This window comes from Rhinoraja longicauda, unplaced genomic scaffold (genome assembly GCF_053455715.1).
Source record: "Rhinoraja longicauda isolate Sanriku21f unplaced genomic scaffold, sRhiLon1.1 Scf000094, whole genome shotgun sequence".
Lineage (NCBI taxonomy): Eukaryota > Metazoa > Chordata > Chondrichthyes > Rajiformes > Arhynchobatidae > Rhinoraja > Rhinoraja longicauda.
In genome coordinates this window covers 59,228-76,508 of record NW_027601312.1, presented here as the reverse complement: position 1 = coordinate 76,508, position 17,281 = coordinate 59,228, and the positions used below count along the sequence as shown (strand labels likewise).

The following is a 17,281-nucleotide window of genomic DNA, read 5'->3' as shown; positions in this document are numbered from 1 at the left end:
ACCTGAATAAACCCAAAGTAGTAGGGGGATTAGCACTCCCTAATTTTATGTATTATTATTGGTCGGTAAATATTAGAAACATGATTCAATTGTTGGATAACGCTCTTCATCAACCGGAATGGATCATTATGGAAAAAGAGGATTGCTCCCCATTTAATATTGGTGCAATCCTTCTTTCACCAATGACGGTGAATAACACAAACTACAACAAAAACCCAATTATACATAGTACAATCAGAATTTGGAAACAAATAAAACACAATTTAAAATTAAGAAACTTATCTCTCCTATCTCCTATTGCTAAAAACCCTTTGTTTAAACCCTCGATTATAGACAAAGCATTCATACATTGGGAAAGAGTAGGAATTAAAACTTTGGGAGATTTGTATGATACGGGAAAACTATTATCATTTAAACAATTACAACTAAAATACAATCTGGGTAGCAATCAGTATTTTAAATATTTCCAAATATGTGATTATTTGAAAAAACATGCGCATGAATTTCACAACGTCCCATCAGACTTACTAGATGAAGTAATGAATACAAAGGCGGAATCACCAAATTTAATTTCACATATATATAATATTATACTAAATGCAGTAATACCAACAACGGAAGGTATTAGAGGTGAGTGGGAAAACGAACTAAGCATAAAAATTTCCACTGAAAGGTGGAAACAATACTTATTAAATGTGCACAAATGCTCAATTAACGTAAGACATACTTTAATACAATTTAAAATCATACATAGATTATACTACTCAAAAACTAAATTAAATAAATTTTTCCCTAACGTTTCACCAATTTGTGATAAATGCCATTGTCAAGAAGCTACTATAGCGCACTCATTCATCTTTTGTACAAAAATTCAAAAGTTTTGGACTGAAATTTTTGAAATTTTCACAAAAGTGTTTAAAATAAAAATGACACCAATGCCAGAATGGATTATTTTCGGAATGACAGAAGGTAGTTCGGAATTAAATGCGTATCAAAAGAATTTATTTGATTACGGTTTAATAATAGGAAAAAAATTAATCTTAAAATTCTGGAAAAATGCTCCTATACCAACATTAAATATGTGGATTTCAACTATGTTTGAAACACAACATCTGGAAGATATGAGACTCCGCCTGGAAGGAAAATCAGAACGCTTCTATCAGACGTGGTCTGCATTTATAGAATTATTACAAAGATAGGGTGGAGGAGTACCTCGGGCCTTGGTAGGGGGGGGACGGAAAACTATCGAGTTGGTGGATTCCTTTTGCGTGATAAAAGGTTTTTTTTTTTTTTTGGTTTTTTTTCTCTCTTTTTTTTTCTCTCTCTTTCTCTCTTTCTTTCTACTATTTTTCTTTTAAAGCCATAAAATTATGGGGTACAATGATTGTAACAAGATATATGTGAAGTACATTGATGTATTTAACCTCTAATAAATAAATAAATAAATAAAATAAAAAAAATAATAAATTCCCCTGCTTCTGTCTTCAAGGGACCCACATTTGCCTTGACTATTTTTTTCCTCTTCACGTACCTAAAAAAACTTTTGCTATCCTCCTTTATATTATTGGCTAGTTTACCCTCGTACCTCATCTTTTCTCCCCGTATTGCCTTTTTAGTTAACTTTTGTTGCTCTTTAAAAGAGTCCCAATCCTCTGTCTTCCCACTCTTCTTTGCTATGTTATACTTCCTCTCCTTAATTTTTATGCTGTCCCTGACTTCCCTTGTCAGCCACAGGTGTCTCTTACTCCCCTTAGAGTCTTTCCACCTCTTTGGAATAAATTGATCCTGCAACCTCTGCATTATTCCCAGGAATACCTGCCATTGCTGTTCTACCGTCTTCCCTGCTAGGGCCTCCTTCCAATCAATTTTGGCCAGCTCCCGCCTCATGCCTCTGTAATCCCCTTTACTATACTGTAATACCGACACTTCCGATTTTCCCTTCTGCCTTTTCATTTGCAGAGTAAAACTTATCATGTTGTGATCACTGCCTCCTAATGGCTCTTTTACCTCTAGTCCCCTTATCAGATCAGGATCATTACACAACACTAAATCCAGAATTGCCTTCTCCCTGGTAGGCTCCAGTACAAGCTGTTCTAAGAATCCATCTCGAAGGCACTCTACAAACTCTCTTTCCTGGGGTCCATTTCCAACCTGATTTTCCCAGTCTACCTGCATGTTGAAATCTCCCATAACCACCGTAGCATTACATTTTTGACACGCCAATTTTATCTCCTGATTTAACTTGCACCCTAAGTCGAGGCTACTGTTTGGGGGCCTATAGATAACTCCCATTAGGGTCTTTTTACCCTTACAATTTCTCATTTCTATCCATACTGATTCAACATCTCCTGATTCTATGTCACCCCTTGCAAGGGAATGAATATCATTCCTTACCATCAGAGCAACCCCACCCCCTCTGCCCACCTGTCTGTCTTTTCTATACGTTGTGTACCCCTTTCCCGATTGTTGGAGTGAAATTAGATCTTGGCCAGGGTGGTGCGGGTCCTTGATGATGCCTTTTGGAGACAGTGCCTCCTATAATCTCTCGATAATGGGTAGCCAGACTCAGTTCCCACAACCTTCTCCACAGTGCAATTCCATCCATTTTCATTTTGTCTGCAAACTTGCCAACCAACCCATCTACATTTACATCCAAATCATTTATATATATCACAAACAGCAAAGGTCCCAGCATTGATATCTGGAGAACACCACTGGTCACACTCCCACATCCCTGTCTTCTACAGTTAAAACAATTGTGAATTCAGACTACCAAGTTACTGTGGATCCCATACATCTTAATCTTTCACATCTAGCTACCATGAGGGACATGGTCAAATGTTTTCCTGAATGCCATATAAACAACATCCATTGCCCTACTCTCATCAATCACCTTTGTCACTTCCTCAAAAAACCCATTCAAGTTTGTACGACACGACTTGCGTGACAAAGCCATGCTATCACTAATTAGACCATTCTCTTCCAAATGCGAATAAATCCTGTCCCTAAGAAACCTACCTTTCCAATAGCTTTCTTACCACTGATTTTCGGGTCACTAAACATATTGTGTGGTTTTGTTAGACTAATAATATTGATCAATCATGAGATGCTACTTGGAGAGGGAGGAGAAATAAGATCATTTGTATGTGACATTTGTCTGAGCATTGTTTACACCTTTGTGACCTCACAAAGAACTACACCCAATCATTTGCTGCTGAAATATAGTCACTTTTAGGTAACCATTCACAGGGTAAGATCCCTGAGATGAATGGCGACTTGATCTCTTTTTAGTGATGTTGGTTGAGGAATGAATGTTGGCCAGGATAACGGAAGAATTTGCTTCTCATTTTTGGGAAAAACTGAATGGAATCCTCTACATCTTCTTGACCACACAAACAAGGTCTCTATTTTATCATTCTTCAGGAGGTGGGCATCGCAGGGAAGGCAGGAATTTATTGACAGTTCCTAGTTTTCCTTGAAGGTGGTGCTGGATCTTGCCGAAGCCATGTACTGAAGGTATTACCACAATGTTGTTAGGTAGGGAGTTTTCTGCTTTTGATCCAGTAACGATATGGAGTCATACAGCATGGAAACAAGCCCTTCGGCCCGACTCGCACACACCGACAAGGTTTAGGTTCAGAGGGATATGGGCTGGTGGGCTAGTGGTATGTGGTATTTCCATTTATTCCATTGTATGCTCACTTGATAACCCATTCAAGTATTATCGCAGCATTCAATAAACATTTAGACAGATACATGGATAGGATAGGTTTAGAGGGATGTGGGCCAAATGCAGGCAGGTAAGACTAGTGTACTTGGGACATGTTGGTTGGCTTGGCAAGTTGGGCCAAAGTTTTCAAGCTGTATGATTCTTTGACTCTCACGGCCCATTTACACCAGTGCGACCTGTCTACGTTTGGCCCAAATGCTTCGAAACATATCCTATCCACGTAAACTAAAACAATAAACTAAACTGAACCGAACTAAAGTCCAAATATCTTTTAAACATTGTGATAGTACCTGCCTCAATAATCTCTGGCATCTAGTTCCATTTACCCACCACCATTTGGGTAAAAAAGGTTGCACATCAGGTTCCTATTAAATCTTTCCCCCCTTACCTTCAGTTCAGTTTAGGTTATTGTCACATGTACCGAGGTACAGTGAAAAGCTTTAGTTGCATGCTATCCAGTCAGCAGAAAGACAATACATGATTGAAAGACACCCAGTCTGAAGAAGCGTCTCAACCTGAAACATTACCCATTTCTTCTCTCCAGAGATGCTATCTGTATCGCTGAGTAACTCCGGCATTTTGTGTCTACGGTGTAAACCAGCATCTGCAGTTCTTTCCTACACATTAAGTTTTAGATACATGATTATAATTGAGCCATTTACAGTGTATAGTTACATGATAAGGGGATAACGTTTAGTGCAAAAGAAAGCCAGTAAAGTCCGATCAAAGATAGTCTGAGGGTCACCAATGAGGTAGATAGTAGTTCAGCACTACTCTCTGGTTGTGGTAGGATGGTTCAGTTGCCTGAAAACAGCTGGGAAGAAACTATCCCTGAATCTGGAGGTGTGCGTTTTCACACTTCTGTACCTTTTGCCTGATGGGAGACGAGAGAAGAGGGAGTGCAGAGAGAGGCAGGGTGAGGTATAAATGGAGTCAATGGAAGGGATCACGGGTTTTTGTTGCAATGACAAAGCTAATGTGGGAGGTAAGAGAAAATAAGGATGTTGCCAGAACTAGAGGGTCTGAGCTACAGGGTGAGGTTGAGCAGGCTAGGACTCTATTCCCTGGAGCACAGGTGGAAGAGTCACCTTAAACCTCTGTCCTAGTATGGTATGGTAATTTGTCCAAAATCAAAACATTAGTGACTAATTAATCAATAAGAACTAGGAGCATGGGTTATATTTTATGTTTTTATTCTGAATGTATGATTATAATTCTATGCGATCTTGAGCTATAGGTGTGGAGTTGGAGAAATGAAAAGTTACTAATTTAAGAAGGGAGGTGAGAATGTAGTGACCAACTAACTACAGGTCTGTCAACCTAACGTGAGTAGTCAGCAAATTGTTGGGTGTCAGCAGTTTCTTGGGTGGCATAAAAGTTTTACTCTGCAAATGGAAAGGCAGAAGGGAAAATCGGAAGAGTCAGTATTACAGTATAGCAAAGGGGATTACAGAGGCATGAGGCAGGAGCTGGCCAAAATTGACTGGAAGGAGGCCCTAGCAGGGAAGACAGTAGAACAGCAATGGCAGGTATTCCTGGGAATAATGCAGAGGTTGCAGGATCAATTTATCCCAAAGAGGCGGAAAGACTCTAAGGGGAGTAAGAGACACCTGTGGCTGACAAGGGAAGTCAAGGACAGCATAAAAATTAAGGAGAGGAAGTATAACATAGCAAAGAAGAGTGGGAAGACAGAGGATTGGGACTCTTTTAAAGAGCAACAAAAGTTAACTAAAAAGGCAATACGGGGAGAAAAGATGAGGTACGAGGGTAAACTAGCCAATAATATAAAGGAGGATAGCAAAAGTTTTTTTAGGTACGTGAAGAGGAAAAAAATAGTCAAGGCAAATGTGCGTCCCTTGAAGACAGAAGCAGGGGAATTTATTATGGGGAATAAAGAAATGGCAGACGAGTTAAACTGTTACTTTGGATCTGTCTTCACTGAGGAAGATACACACAATCTCCCAAATGTTCTAGGGGCCGGAGAACCTAGGGTGATGGAGGAACTGAAGGAAATCCACATTAGGCAGGAAATGGTTTTGGGTAGACTGATGGGACTGAAGGCTGATAAATCCCCGGGGCCTGATGGTCTGCATCCCAGGGTACTTAAGGAGGTGGCTCTAGAAATAGTGGAAGCATTGGAGATCATTTTTCAATGTTCTATAGATTCAGGATCAGTTCCTGTGGATTGGAGGATAGCAAATGTTATCCCACTTTTTAAGAAAGGAGGGAGAGAGAAAACGGGTAATTATAGACCAGTTAATCTGACATCAGTGGTGGGGAAGATGCTGGAGTCAATTATAAAAGACGAAATTGCTGAGCATTTGGATAGCAGTAACAGGATCATTCCGAGTCAGCATGGATTTACAAAGGGGAAATCATGCTTGACAAATCTACTGGAAGTTTTTGAGGATGTAACTAGGAAAATTGACAGGGGAGAGTCAGTGGATGTGGTGTACCTCGACTTTCAGAAAGCCTTCGACAAGGTCCCACATAGGAGATTAGTGGGCAAAATTAGAGCACATGGTATTGGGGGTAGGGTACTGACATGGATAGAAAATTGGTTGACAGACAGAAAGCAAAGAGTGGGGATAAATGGGTCCCTTTCGGAATGGCAGGCAGTGACCAGTGGGGTACCGCAAGGTTCGGTGCTGGGACCCCAGCTATTTACGATATACATTAATGACTTAGATGAAGGGATTAAAAGTACCATTAGCAAATTTGCAGATGATACTAAGCTGGGGGGTAGTGTGAATTGTGAGGAAGATGCAATAAGGCTGCAGGGTGACTTGGACAGGTTGTGTGAGTGGGCGGATACATGGCAGATGCAGTTTAATGTAGATAAGTGTGAGGTTATTCACTTTGGAAGTAAGAATAGAAAGGCAGATTATTATCTGAATGGTGTCAAGTTAGGAAGAGGGGATGTTCAACGAGATCTGGGTGTCCTAGTGCATCAGTCACTGAAAGGAAGCATGCAGGTACAGCAGGCAGTGAAGAAAGCCAATGGAATGTTGGCCTTCATAACAAGAGGAGTTGAGTATAGGAGCAAAGAGGTCCTTCTACAGTTGTACCGGGCCCTGGTGAGACCGCACCTGGAGTACTGTGTGCAGTTTTGGTCTCCAAATTTGAGGAAGGATATTCTTGCTATTGAGGGCGTGCAGCGTAGGTTCACTAGGTTAATTCCCGGAATGGCGGGACTGTGGTATGTTGAAAGGCTGGAGCAATTAGGCTTGTATACACTGGAATTTAGAAGGATGAGGGGGGGTCTTATTGAAACATATAAGATAATTAGGGGATTGGACACATTAGAGGCAGGAAACATGTTCCCAATGTTGGGGGAGTCCAGAACAAGGGGCCACAGTTTAAGAATAAGGGGTAGGCCATTTAGAACGGAGATGAGGAAGAACCTTTTCAGTCAGAGAGTGGTGAAGGTGTGGAATTCTCTGCCTCAGAAGGCAGTGGAGGCCAGTTCGTTGGATGCTTTCAAGAGAGAGCTGGATAGAGCTCTTAAGGATAGTGGAGTGAGGGGGTATGGGGAGAAGGCAGGAACGGGGTACTGATTGAGAGTGATCAGCCATGATCGCATTGAATGGCGGTGCTGGCTCGAAGGGCTGAATGGCCTACTCCTGCATCTATTGTCTAAATCAACATTTTGAGTGGTAAAAGTTATTCAATATGAATCTCTTGGGGTCATTTGTGTTTTGACTGACAGCAGATCAATCCAAAAAGTTGCAATCCTCAGAATGTGAAAGTTCAATTGTAAATTTGCTCAGTGACAGGAAGCTCTTAATTGTTGACAGGAATTTTAGTGACTGGATTACTGTATTTAATGGGATTCCATGGTGCTCACTATATCGTCCCATTGTATTTGTGGCAGAAACATAGAGCGATACATGGAACAGGCCCCGTTGCCCAACCTGTCCGTGCCGACTAAGTTGCCGAACCAAGCTCGTCGTATTTGCCTGCTTTTGGCCCCTATCCCTCAAAATATTTTCTATCCATTTACCTATCTAAGAATCTTTTCAATGCTGTAATAGTACCTGTCTCTACAATTCCACTGGTAGCTCGTTCCATACATATACCACCCTTTGTGAAAATGTTGACAGTCAGGTCCCTTTTAAATCTTTCCTCTCTCATCTTAACCCGTTTGTTATAGACTTTCCTGTGGGGAAAAAAGTTTATTCGTCCATCTTTGCCTGACTTGATTTTATAAGCCTCTAAAAGGTCTCTTGGCTTCCTACGCTCCATGGAATAAAGAGTCAAGACTATTTAATTGTCACATGAACTGACAACGGAACAATGAAATTCTTACTTGCAGTAGCATCGCAGGCCTGTAAACATAATACACACGGATAATATAACACTGGATGGTGTCCAGCATTTTTTTAAATCTCCTTCGTTCCTTGGTGTTTGAGTTGCCGAACCAGGCCTTAATGCAACCTGTCAATATACTCCCTGCTGTACACCAGTAGAAATTCATGAGCGTATTTTCATTTGACGTACCAAATCTCCTCAATCTTCCAAGGAAGTAGAGGTGTTGATGGTTTTTTTTAATGATTGCTTCAATGTGCTTGGCCCAGGATATTGAGATATGTACACTTAGAAACTTGAAGTTATTAACTCTCTCCACCTTCAACCTGTCATTGAAGACAGATTTGTGGCTCCTTCCATGACTTTGATAGGTTTGGAAGAGCTGATGAAGTTGACCATCGAGCTATAGTCTAGGAACAGCTTGATGTATGTGTTCTTATTGTCCAAGTGTTCCAGTGTAGAGGGAGAGCCAGCAAGATCGCACCCCCCATTGGCCTTCACCACCACAGACATTAGTGCCACTGGTCACTAGTCCACCCTATCACTAGTCACTGAAGCATGTCACCTTGCTCTTCTTGGGCAGCGATATTATTTATGCCCTCTTAAGGCAGTGGGACGCCTTGAACATTAGTAATGGGAGATTGAAGACGTCTACAAAAGCTCCAACCAGTTGGTCCATGGACAGGTAAACCATCAGGTTCAGAAGCTTTCTGAGGGTTCATGCTTGTGAAGATTATCTGCCGTCAGCCTCAGTGACTGTTACAAAGCCATTGGGAGCTAAGGGAATGAAAAGGTACATTGGTGTTTTGCCTCTTGAAGCAAACATAGAACACAAGTAGACAGAATGGTAAAACAGGCGTTAACATATGCTTGTTTTCATTGGTTGGCACACTGAGTATAGGAAGTCATGATGCACCTTTATCGTACTCTGGTTGGCCACATTTTGCATGAAATTCCAATCGCCACATTATTGGAAGTATGTGGAGGCTTTGGAGCTTCATAACTTCATGTAATTTGAGCAGAATTTAGCTATTCGCCCCATCAAGATTACAGAAGAGGTTTACCTGAATGCCATTTGGATCAAGAGTATTTGTTATAAGGAGAGGTTTGGACACACTTGCACTGTTTTCTCTGGAATGCCGGAGAACCTGATAGTAGTATATAAAATCATGCGAGGCTTCAATAGGTCAGAATCTTTTTCCGTGGTGGACTAGAGGGCATGGCTTTAAAGTGAAAGGGGCAAAGTTCACAGATGTACGGGCAAGTTCTTTTACACACGAGATGGTGGGTGCCTGGAATGCTTTGCCAGGGATGGTGGTGGAGGCAGATATAATTGTGCTCTGTATGAGCCTTCTAGATAGGCGCATGGATATGCAGGGAATGGTGGGATATGGATCATGTGCAGGCAAATGAAATTAGTCTACCTTCGCATCATGTTCAGTACAGACATTATGGGCCAAAGGCCCTGTACCTTTCCTGATATTTTCTCTTTTATATTTTAAATTAGGGTATAAATTCATGATTGGAAGATCAGGGAGCACACAATGGAGTTTTAATGTAAGCTGATTGCCACCATTCAATGAAAATCAAAAAAGCCTGCTGGACATTAGAAATAAAAACAGAAAATGCTGGAAACACTCAGAAGGTCCGGCAGCATCTGTAGAAAGAAAAGTAATATTTTGGAGACATTTCCTCCAGTTCTGACAATTCCCGGATTAGAATCATTAACTAGATTTCTCTTTCCAGGTGTGTTGCGTGGCTGGCTGAGTGCTAACGGTGGTATCTGTTAGGGAGTTAAGTTGCATTGTTTACATTTTTTTTTTCTTTTCACTTTAGAAACCACCAGCAGTCCAGCAAAAGAAAACTATAGAATGAATCGTTACAAGAACAAAGCATTAAATCCTGAAGAGATGCGTAGGAGAAGGGAGGAAGAAGGAATTCAGCTAAGGAAACAAAAACGAGAACAACAGGTATAGCACTATCTTAAGGATTGTTTATTGTAGACGACACAATGCAAATACAAATTCACCAATTTAAACAACTAAAGGCAAAGAGTGGCAATAAAGGGGGCTTTTTCTGGTGGGCTGCCAGTGACTAGTGGTGTTCTGCAGGGGTCGGTGCTGGGGCCGCTATTCTTCACTATATATATAAATGATTTGAATGAGGAAATTGAAGATTTTGTGGCCAAGTTTGCAAATTGTACGAAGATAGGTGGAGGGGCAGGTAGTGTAGAAAAAGCAGGGATTCTGCAGAAGGACTTGGACAGTTTGGGGGAGTGTGTTTAAGAAGTGGCAGATGGAATATAGTGCAGCAAAGTGTGGAGCCATGCATTTTGGTGGTAGGAATAAAGGTGTAGAACATTTTCTAAATGGGGAGAGAATTCAAAAATCGGAGATGCAGAGGGACTTGGGAGTGCTGATGCAGGATTCCCAAAAAGTTAATTTGCACGTCGAAATGATAGTGAGGAAGGCAAATGCAATTCTAGCATTTATTTTGAGAGGACTAGAATATAAAATCTGGAATGTAATGCTGAGGGTTTATAAGGCACTGGTCAGGTCGCATTTGGAGTATTGTGGGCAGTTTTGGGCCCCATATCTGAAGAAGGATGCGCTGGCTCTGGATAGGGTCCAGAGGAGGTTTAAAAGTATGATCCCAGAAATGATCGAGTTAACATATAATGAGCGTTTGACACCACTTGGCCTATACTCACTGGACTTTAGAAGGATGAGGGGACTCATTGAAACGTACTAAATAGTGAAAGGCCTGGATAAAATGAATTTGGAGAGGATGTTTCCACTCGTGGGAGAGTCGAGGACCCAAGGCCATAGCCACAGAATAAAAGGACGTACCTTTAGGAAGGAGATGAGGAGGAATTTATTTAGTCAGAAGGTGGTGAATCTGCGGAATTCATTGCCACAGATGGCTGTGGAGGCCAAGTCAATGGATATTTTTAAGGTGGAGATTGACAGGTTCTTGATTAGTACGGGTGTCATGGAGTTATGGGGAGAAGGTAGGAGAATGGGGTTAAGAAGGAAAGATAGATCAGCCATGATTGAATGGCGGAGTAGACTTGATGAGCCAAATGGATCAATTTTGCTCTGATGATTTATGAACATGAATAAAGTTCTGGGTGGAAATATAGTGTTAAATATTGTCTAGAAAATGTGAGCATTTTTTAAAATGAGGTGTCGATCAATTCAGAATTGATATGTTTGTTATTCAACACTGACAGTATAAAACTGAAAAAAAAAAGTTGAGAAGGAATAAAAACAGGAACTTCTAGAGATGGGTGGCAGGCATGACACAAGCAGTAAAACTAGTTATTGGATATTATCTGGGCAAATGAATTTTGATCAACACCTTATGCAAACAACTAGGGAAATAGAAACCATAAGTGAATAAGTTAAAAGAGATGTGGTCGGAGGATGAGGATTGGTTGATGGAATTTTATATAGAGAAATGTGAGGTGTTGCATTTTGAGAAGTCTAACATGGGCAGGAGCTACACAGTAAATGGCAGAGCTCTGGGGAGCATTATAGAACAGAGGGATCAAGGAATGCAGGTACATAGTTCCTTGTAGGTGGAGTCGCAGGTAGGTAAGGTGGTCAAAAAGGCTTTTGCACATTGAACTTCATCAGACGTTGGGAGGTCATGTTGCAGTTAATATAAGACGTTGATGAGGCTGCGTTTAGAGTATTGTGCTAGGTTCTGGGCACCGTGTTATAGGAAAGATGTCAAGCTGGAAAGGGTGCAGAGAAGATTTACAAGGATGTTGGCTGGGCTAGAGGGTGTGAGCTATAAGGAGAGGTTAAGTAAGCTGGATCTCTATTCCTTGGAGCGCAGGAGAATGAGGGGCGATCTTAGAGAGGTGTATAAAATCATGAGAGGAATAGATCGAGTAGATGCACAGTATCTCTTGCCCAGAGAAGGGGAATCGAGGATCAGAGGACATAAGTTTAAGGTGACGGGGAAAAGATTTAATAGGAATCTGAGGGGTACCTTTTTCACACAAAGGGTGGTGTGTGTATGGAACGAGCTGCCGGAGGAGGTAGTTGAGGCAGGGACTATCACAACGTTTAAGAAACAGTTAGACAGGTACATGGATAGGACAGATTTGGAGAGATACGGGCCAAACGCAGGCAGGTGGGACTAGTGAAAATGGGACATGTTGGCCGGTGTGGGCTAGTTGGGCCGAAGGGCTGCTTCCACACTGTATCATTCTTTAACTCTCGCTCTCAACATGAGAGCAGACGTCCCTCAATGTTAAATGATCTTGGAAGAAGAGTGGCAGTGAATTAAATAGTTTTGTAAAAGAAAGCAAGTGATTATTTGACTGACTATTACTATTAGACTATCATTGAAGGAAAATTCATCCCATCTTTTTACCTACAAACTTCTTGATTACTGAAAGTCATCAACTCCGATTTCCTAGTTTTGTTAATCTCAAAATATTTTTCTGCAGATTGTACTTGTAATTTCTTGAGATTTGATTAATCTTATTCTTTCTCAGCTGTTTAAAAGGAGAAATGTGGAACTTATCAATGAAGAATCTGCCACATTTGAAAGCCCTCTCCTGGATTCGTTTGTTAGCTCTTCTGCAGCAGGGGTAAGAATTGTATGATTTATAATTCCATTCGACTAGTGTCAATGGTTCTCAAAAAGCAACGAGTTTGTGAATTCATGTGTCGAATTGAAAAACTAAATTCAATACAATTTCTAATTTTTAGAATAGGAAAAATGAATAATACTGAACTATCATTATTTTTTTGTTAAAACAGTGAAACCTTCAAGGAAGGAAAGCCACCAATACCTACAGTGGCTTGCAAGCGATTCAGCTTGACATTGCTGACAGGCTATCTGGCCAGGCATAAAGCAAAATTGCAGTTTAATTCTCATAAGCAGTGTACGACATTAAGGGACAGACTTTAACAGTAATATTGCACCACTGAATGCAGTCAAATCGAAGGATTACAGCAAAACGACAGAAATTTTAATAGGAATCCGAGGGGTAACTTTCACGCAAAGGGTGGTGGGTGTATGGAACAAGCTGCCAGAGGAGATAGTTGAGGTTGGGACTATCCCATCGTTTAAGAAACAGACAGGTACATGGACAGGACAGGTTTGGGGGGATATGGACCAAGGACAGGTAGGTGGGACTAGTGTAGCTGAGACATTGTTGGGCGGTGTGGGTAAGTTGGGTCGAAGGGCCTGTTTCCACACTGTATCACTCTATGACACTCTAATCATGGTACTTGGATCCGCAAAGAATCAAGCGCATCTCTTTCAGAGTATTTAGGAACAATGGAATACCTAGTGGAACAATAAGGAACAATGCAATACATCTGTTACAGTTGACGCGTGTTTGTGAGTGCTCTTTCCATTTGGCTTTGGTATCTCATCAAAGTATCTTGGGCTATAAATAATGTTTAGTCTGGATAAAGCTCGTGGCATATTTAGAAGCATAAAACTTTAAAAGTTAATACAAACACATACACACTGATCCATCCATTGGATCACAGATGGAGCAGCAGGACACCAGATGCCTTTGGCAGGGGCTACGGACTATAACTAGCTACCGGTGAAGCCCCCCCCTCAACCGGAAGTCACAATATGATAAGTTTTACTCTACAAATTGAGAGGGACAAGGGAAAATCGGAAGTGTCAGTATTACAGTATAGCAAAGGGGATTAATGAGGCAGGAGCGAGCCAGAATTGACTGGAAGGAGGCCCTAGCAGGGAAGACGGTGGAACAGCAATGGCAGGTATTCCTGGGAATAATGCAGACGTTGCAGGATCAATTTATCCCAAAGAGGAGGAAAGATTCCAAGGGGAGTAAGAGGCACCCGTGGCTGACAAGGGAAGTCAAGGACAGCATAAAAATAAAAGAGAAGAAGTACAACAAAGCAAAGAAAATTGGGAAGCCAGAGGATTGGGACTCTTTTAAAGAGCTACAGAAGATGACTAAGAAGGCAATACGGGGAGAAAAGATAAGGCACGAGGGTAAACTAGCCAATAATATAAAGGAGGATAGTAAAAGCTTTTTTCGGTATGTAAAGAGGGAAAAAATAGTCAAGGCAAATGTGGGTCCCTTGAAGACAGTAGCGGGGGAATTTATTATGGGGAACAAGGAAATGGCAGACGAGTTGAACCGGTACTTTGGATCTGTCTTCACTAAGGAAGATACAAGCAATCTCCCAGATGTTCTAGTGGCCAGAGATCCTAGGGTGACGGAGGAACTGAAGGAAATCCACATTAGGCAGGAAATGGTGTTGGGTAGACTGATGGGACTGAAGGCTGATAAATCCCCAGGGTCTGACGGTCTGCATCCCAAAGTATTTAAGGAGGTGGCGCTAGAAATTGTGGACGCATTGGTGATCATTTCCCAATGTTCTATAGATTCAGGATCAGTTCCTGTGGATTGGCGGGTAGCTAATGTTGTCCCACTTTTTAAGAAAGGAGGGAGAGAGAAGACAGGAAATTATAGACCAGTTAGTCTGTCATCAGTGGTGGGTAAGATGCTGGAGTCAATTATAAAAGGGGGCGTGGCTGCGTTCTGCAGCTGCGGCTCACCGGCAGTCTCTCTGTCTTTTTTTTGTTTTTGTCTTTGTTATCGTCTAAATGTTTCTTTTGATTTATTTTTAACTCTGTATATGTGGGGGGTGGGGGAAACCTTTTTTTCTAATCTCCTCCTCAACGGAGATGCGACCTTTACCGTGTCGTATCTCCGTTCGTGCTACGGCCTAACACCATGGAGTCGGCGGCCTCCAGCTGGGATCGACCTTGAAGACTCCGGTCGCAGGGCCTGGACTTACCATCTCGGAGGCTTCAGCCGTGGGCCCTGCAGACCGCAACATCGGGAGCTTGCAGGTCCCTGGCTGGCGACCGGCTTTCGGGAGCTCCAGCCGTAGCAACTTCGACCGCCACGGAGCGCGAGGTTTGATCGACCCGCTCGCAGGCCCTTCATCGCCCTGCGTGGCCTGGCCGCGGCACTTTCCATCGCCCGGTGGGGGCTCAGGACCTTCATCGGCCTGCTCGGCTCGGCCCAGGGACTTTCCATCGCCCGGTGGGGGCTTCAAAAGTCGGGAGCCTCGATCGCCTCGTGGCACCATGGGAGAAGGATGAGGAGGAGATAAGACTTTTCTTTGCCTTCCATCACAGTGAGGGTGTGCCTGGAGCAATCACTGTGATGGTTGTTTGTGTTAAAATTGTAATTGTGTGTCTTGTGTTTTTATTGTCTACTGCCGGACCCTGACGTGAGAGGACGCTGGCGCTATTTGTTCGCCGCTTCTCCGTCAGGATAGTTCGTCTGTTTGTTTTTATGTCATGACTGTTTTTGTAAAGCGTATTTGAGCACTTGGAAAATCGCCATATAAAATAAATGTTTATTATTATTATTATTATTATAAAAGAAATTGCGGAGCATTTGTATAGTAGTAACAGGATTGTTCCGAGTCAGCATGGATTTACGAAGGGGAAATCATGCTTGACTAATCTTCTGGAATTCTTTGAGGATGTAACTAGGAAAATTGGCTGGGGAGAGCCGGTGGATGTGGTGTACCTTGACTTTCAGAAAGCCTTTGACAAGGTTCCACATGGGAGATTAGTGGGCAAAATTAGAGCACATGGTTTTGGAGGTAGGGTACTGACATGGATAGAAAATTGGTTGACAGATAGAAAGCAAAGAGTGGGGATAAATGGATTCCTTTCAGAATGGCAGGCGGTAACTAGTGGGGTACCGCAAGGCTCGGTGCTGGGACCGCAGCTATTTACAATATACATTAATGACTTGGATGAAGGGATTAAAAGTACCATTAGCAAATTTGCAGATGATACAAAGCTGGGTGGTAGTGTGAACTGTGAGGAAGATGCTATGAGTTTGCAGGGTGACTTGGACAGGTTGTGTGAGTGGGCGGATGCATGGCAGATGCAGTTTAATGTGGATAAGTGTGAGGTTATCCACTTTGGTGGTAAGAATAGGAAGGCAGAGTATTATCTGAATGGTGTCAAGTTAGGAAAAGGGGACGTGCAATGAGATCTGGGTGTCCTAGTGCATCAGTCACTGAAAGGAAGCATGCAGGTACAGCAGGCAGTGAAGAAAGCCAATGGAATGTTGGCCTTCATAACAAGAGGAGTTGATTATAGGAGCAAAGAGGTCCTTCTGCAGTTGTACAGGGCCCTAGTGAGACCGCACCTGGAGTACTGTGCAGTTTTGGTCTCCAAATTTGAGGAAGGATATTCTTGCTATTGAGGGCGTGCAGCGTAGGTTTACTAGGTTAATTCCTATAAAGGTGGGACTGTCATATGTTGAAAGACTGGAGCGACTAGGCTTGTATACACTGGAATTTAGAAGGATGAGAGGAGATCTTATCGAAACATAGAAAATAGGTGCAGGTGTGGGCCATTCGGCCCTTCGAGCCTGCACCGCCATTCAATATGATCATGGCTGCTCATCCAACAGTATCCCGTACCTGCCTTCTCTCCATACCCCGTGATCCCTTTAGCCGCAAGGGCCACATCTAACTCTCTCTTAAATATAGCCAATGAACTGGCCTCAACTACCTTCTGTGGCAGAGAATTCCACAGATTCACCACACTTCCCCAACATCGGGAACAATGTTCCTGCATCTAGCCTGTCCAACCCCTTAAGAATTTTGTAAGTTTCTATAAGATCCCCCCTCAATCTTCTAAATTCCAGCGAGTACAAGCCGAGTCTATCCAGTCTTTCTTCTGGATAGTCCTGCCATCCTAGGAATCAATCTGGTGAACCTTCTCTGTACTCCCTCTATGGCAAGAATGTCTTTCCTCTGAAACGTATATGATTATTAAGGGGTTGGACACGTTAGAGGCAGGAAACATGTTCCCAATGTTGGGGGAGTCCAGAACAAGGGGCCACAGTTTAAGAATAAGGGGTAGGCCATTTAGAACTGAGATGAGGAAACACTTTTTCAGTCAGAGAGTGATGAATCTGTGGAATTCTCTGCCTCAGAAGGCAGTGCAGGCCAATTCTCTGAATGCATTCAAGAGAGAGCTAGATAGAGCTCTTAAGGATAGCGGAGTCAGGGGGTATGGGGAGAAGGGGAGAAGGCAGGAACGGGGTACTGATTGAGAATGATCAGCCATGATCACATTGAATGGTGGTGCTGGCTCGAAGGGCCGAATGGCCTCATCCTGCACCTATTGTCTAAGTGCCGGCTCCTCCTCAGCTGATGACGTGAACTCTTTTTATGCACGGTTCGAGACGGG

General features: G+C 42.4%; 1 protein-coding gene across 3 annotated transcripts in view; it reads left to right on the top strand.

The window, feature by feature from the left end:
• Positions 1–17,281, top strand: part of LOC144589986 (importin subunit alpha-7-like) — a 61,494-nt gene that overhangs the window by 11,259 nt on the left and 32,954 nt on the right. For all 3 annotated transcript variants that reach the window (XM_078394902.1, XM_078394901.1, XM_078394903.1), the window contains exons 2-3: positions 9,875–10,008; positions 12,549–12,644. In XM_078394902.1, coding sequence (XP_078251028.1) covers positions 9,875–10,008; positions 12,549–12,644 — 230 coding nt within the window. The remainder of the gene's footprint in view (positions 1–9,874; positions 10,009–12,548; positions 12,645–17,281) is intronic.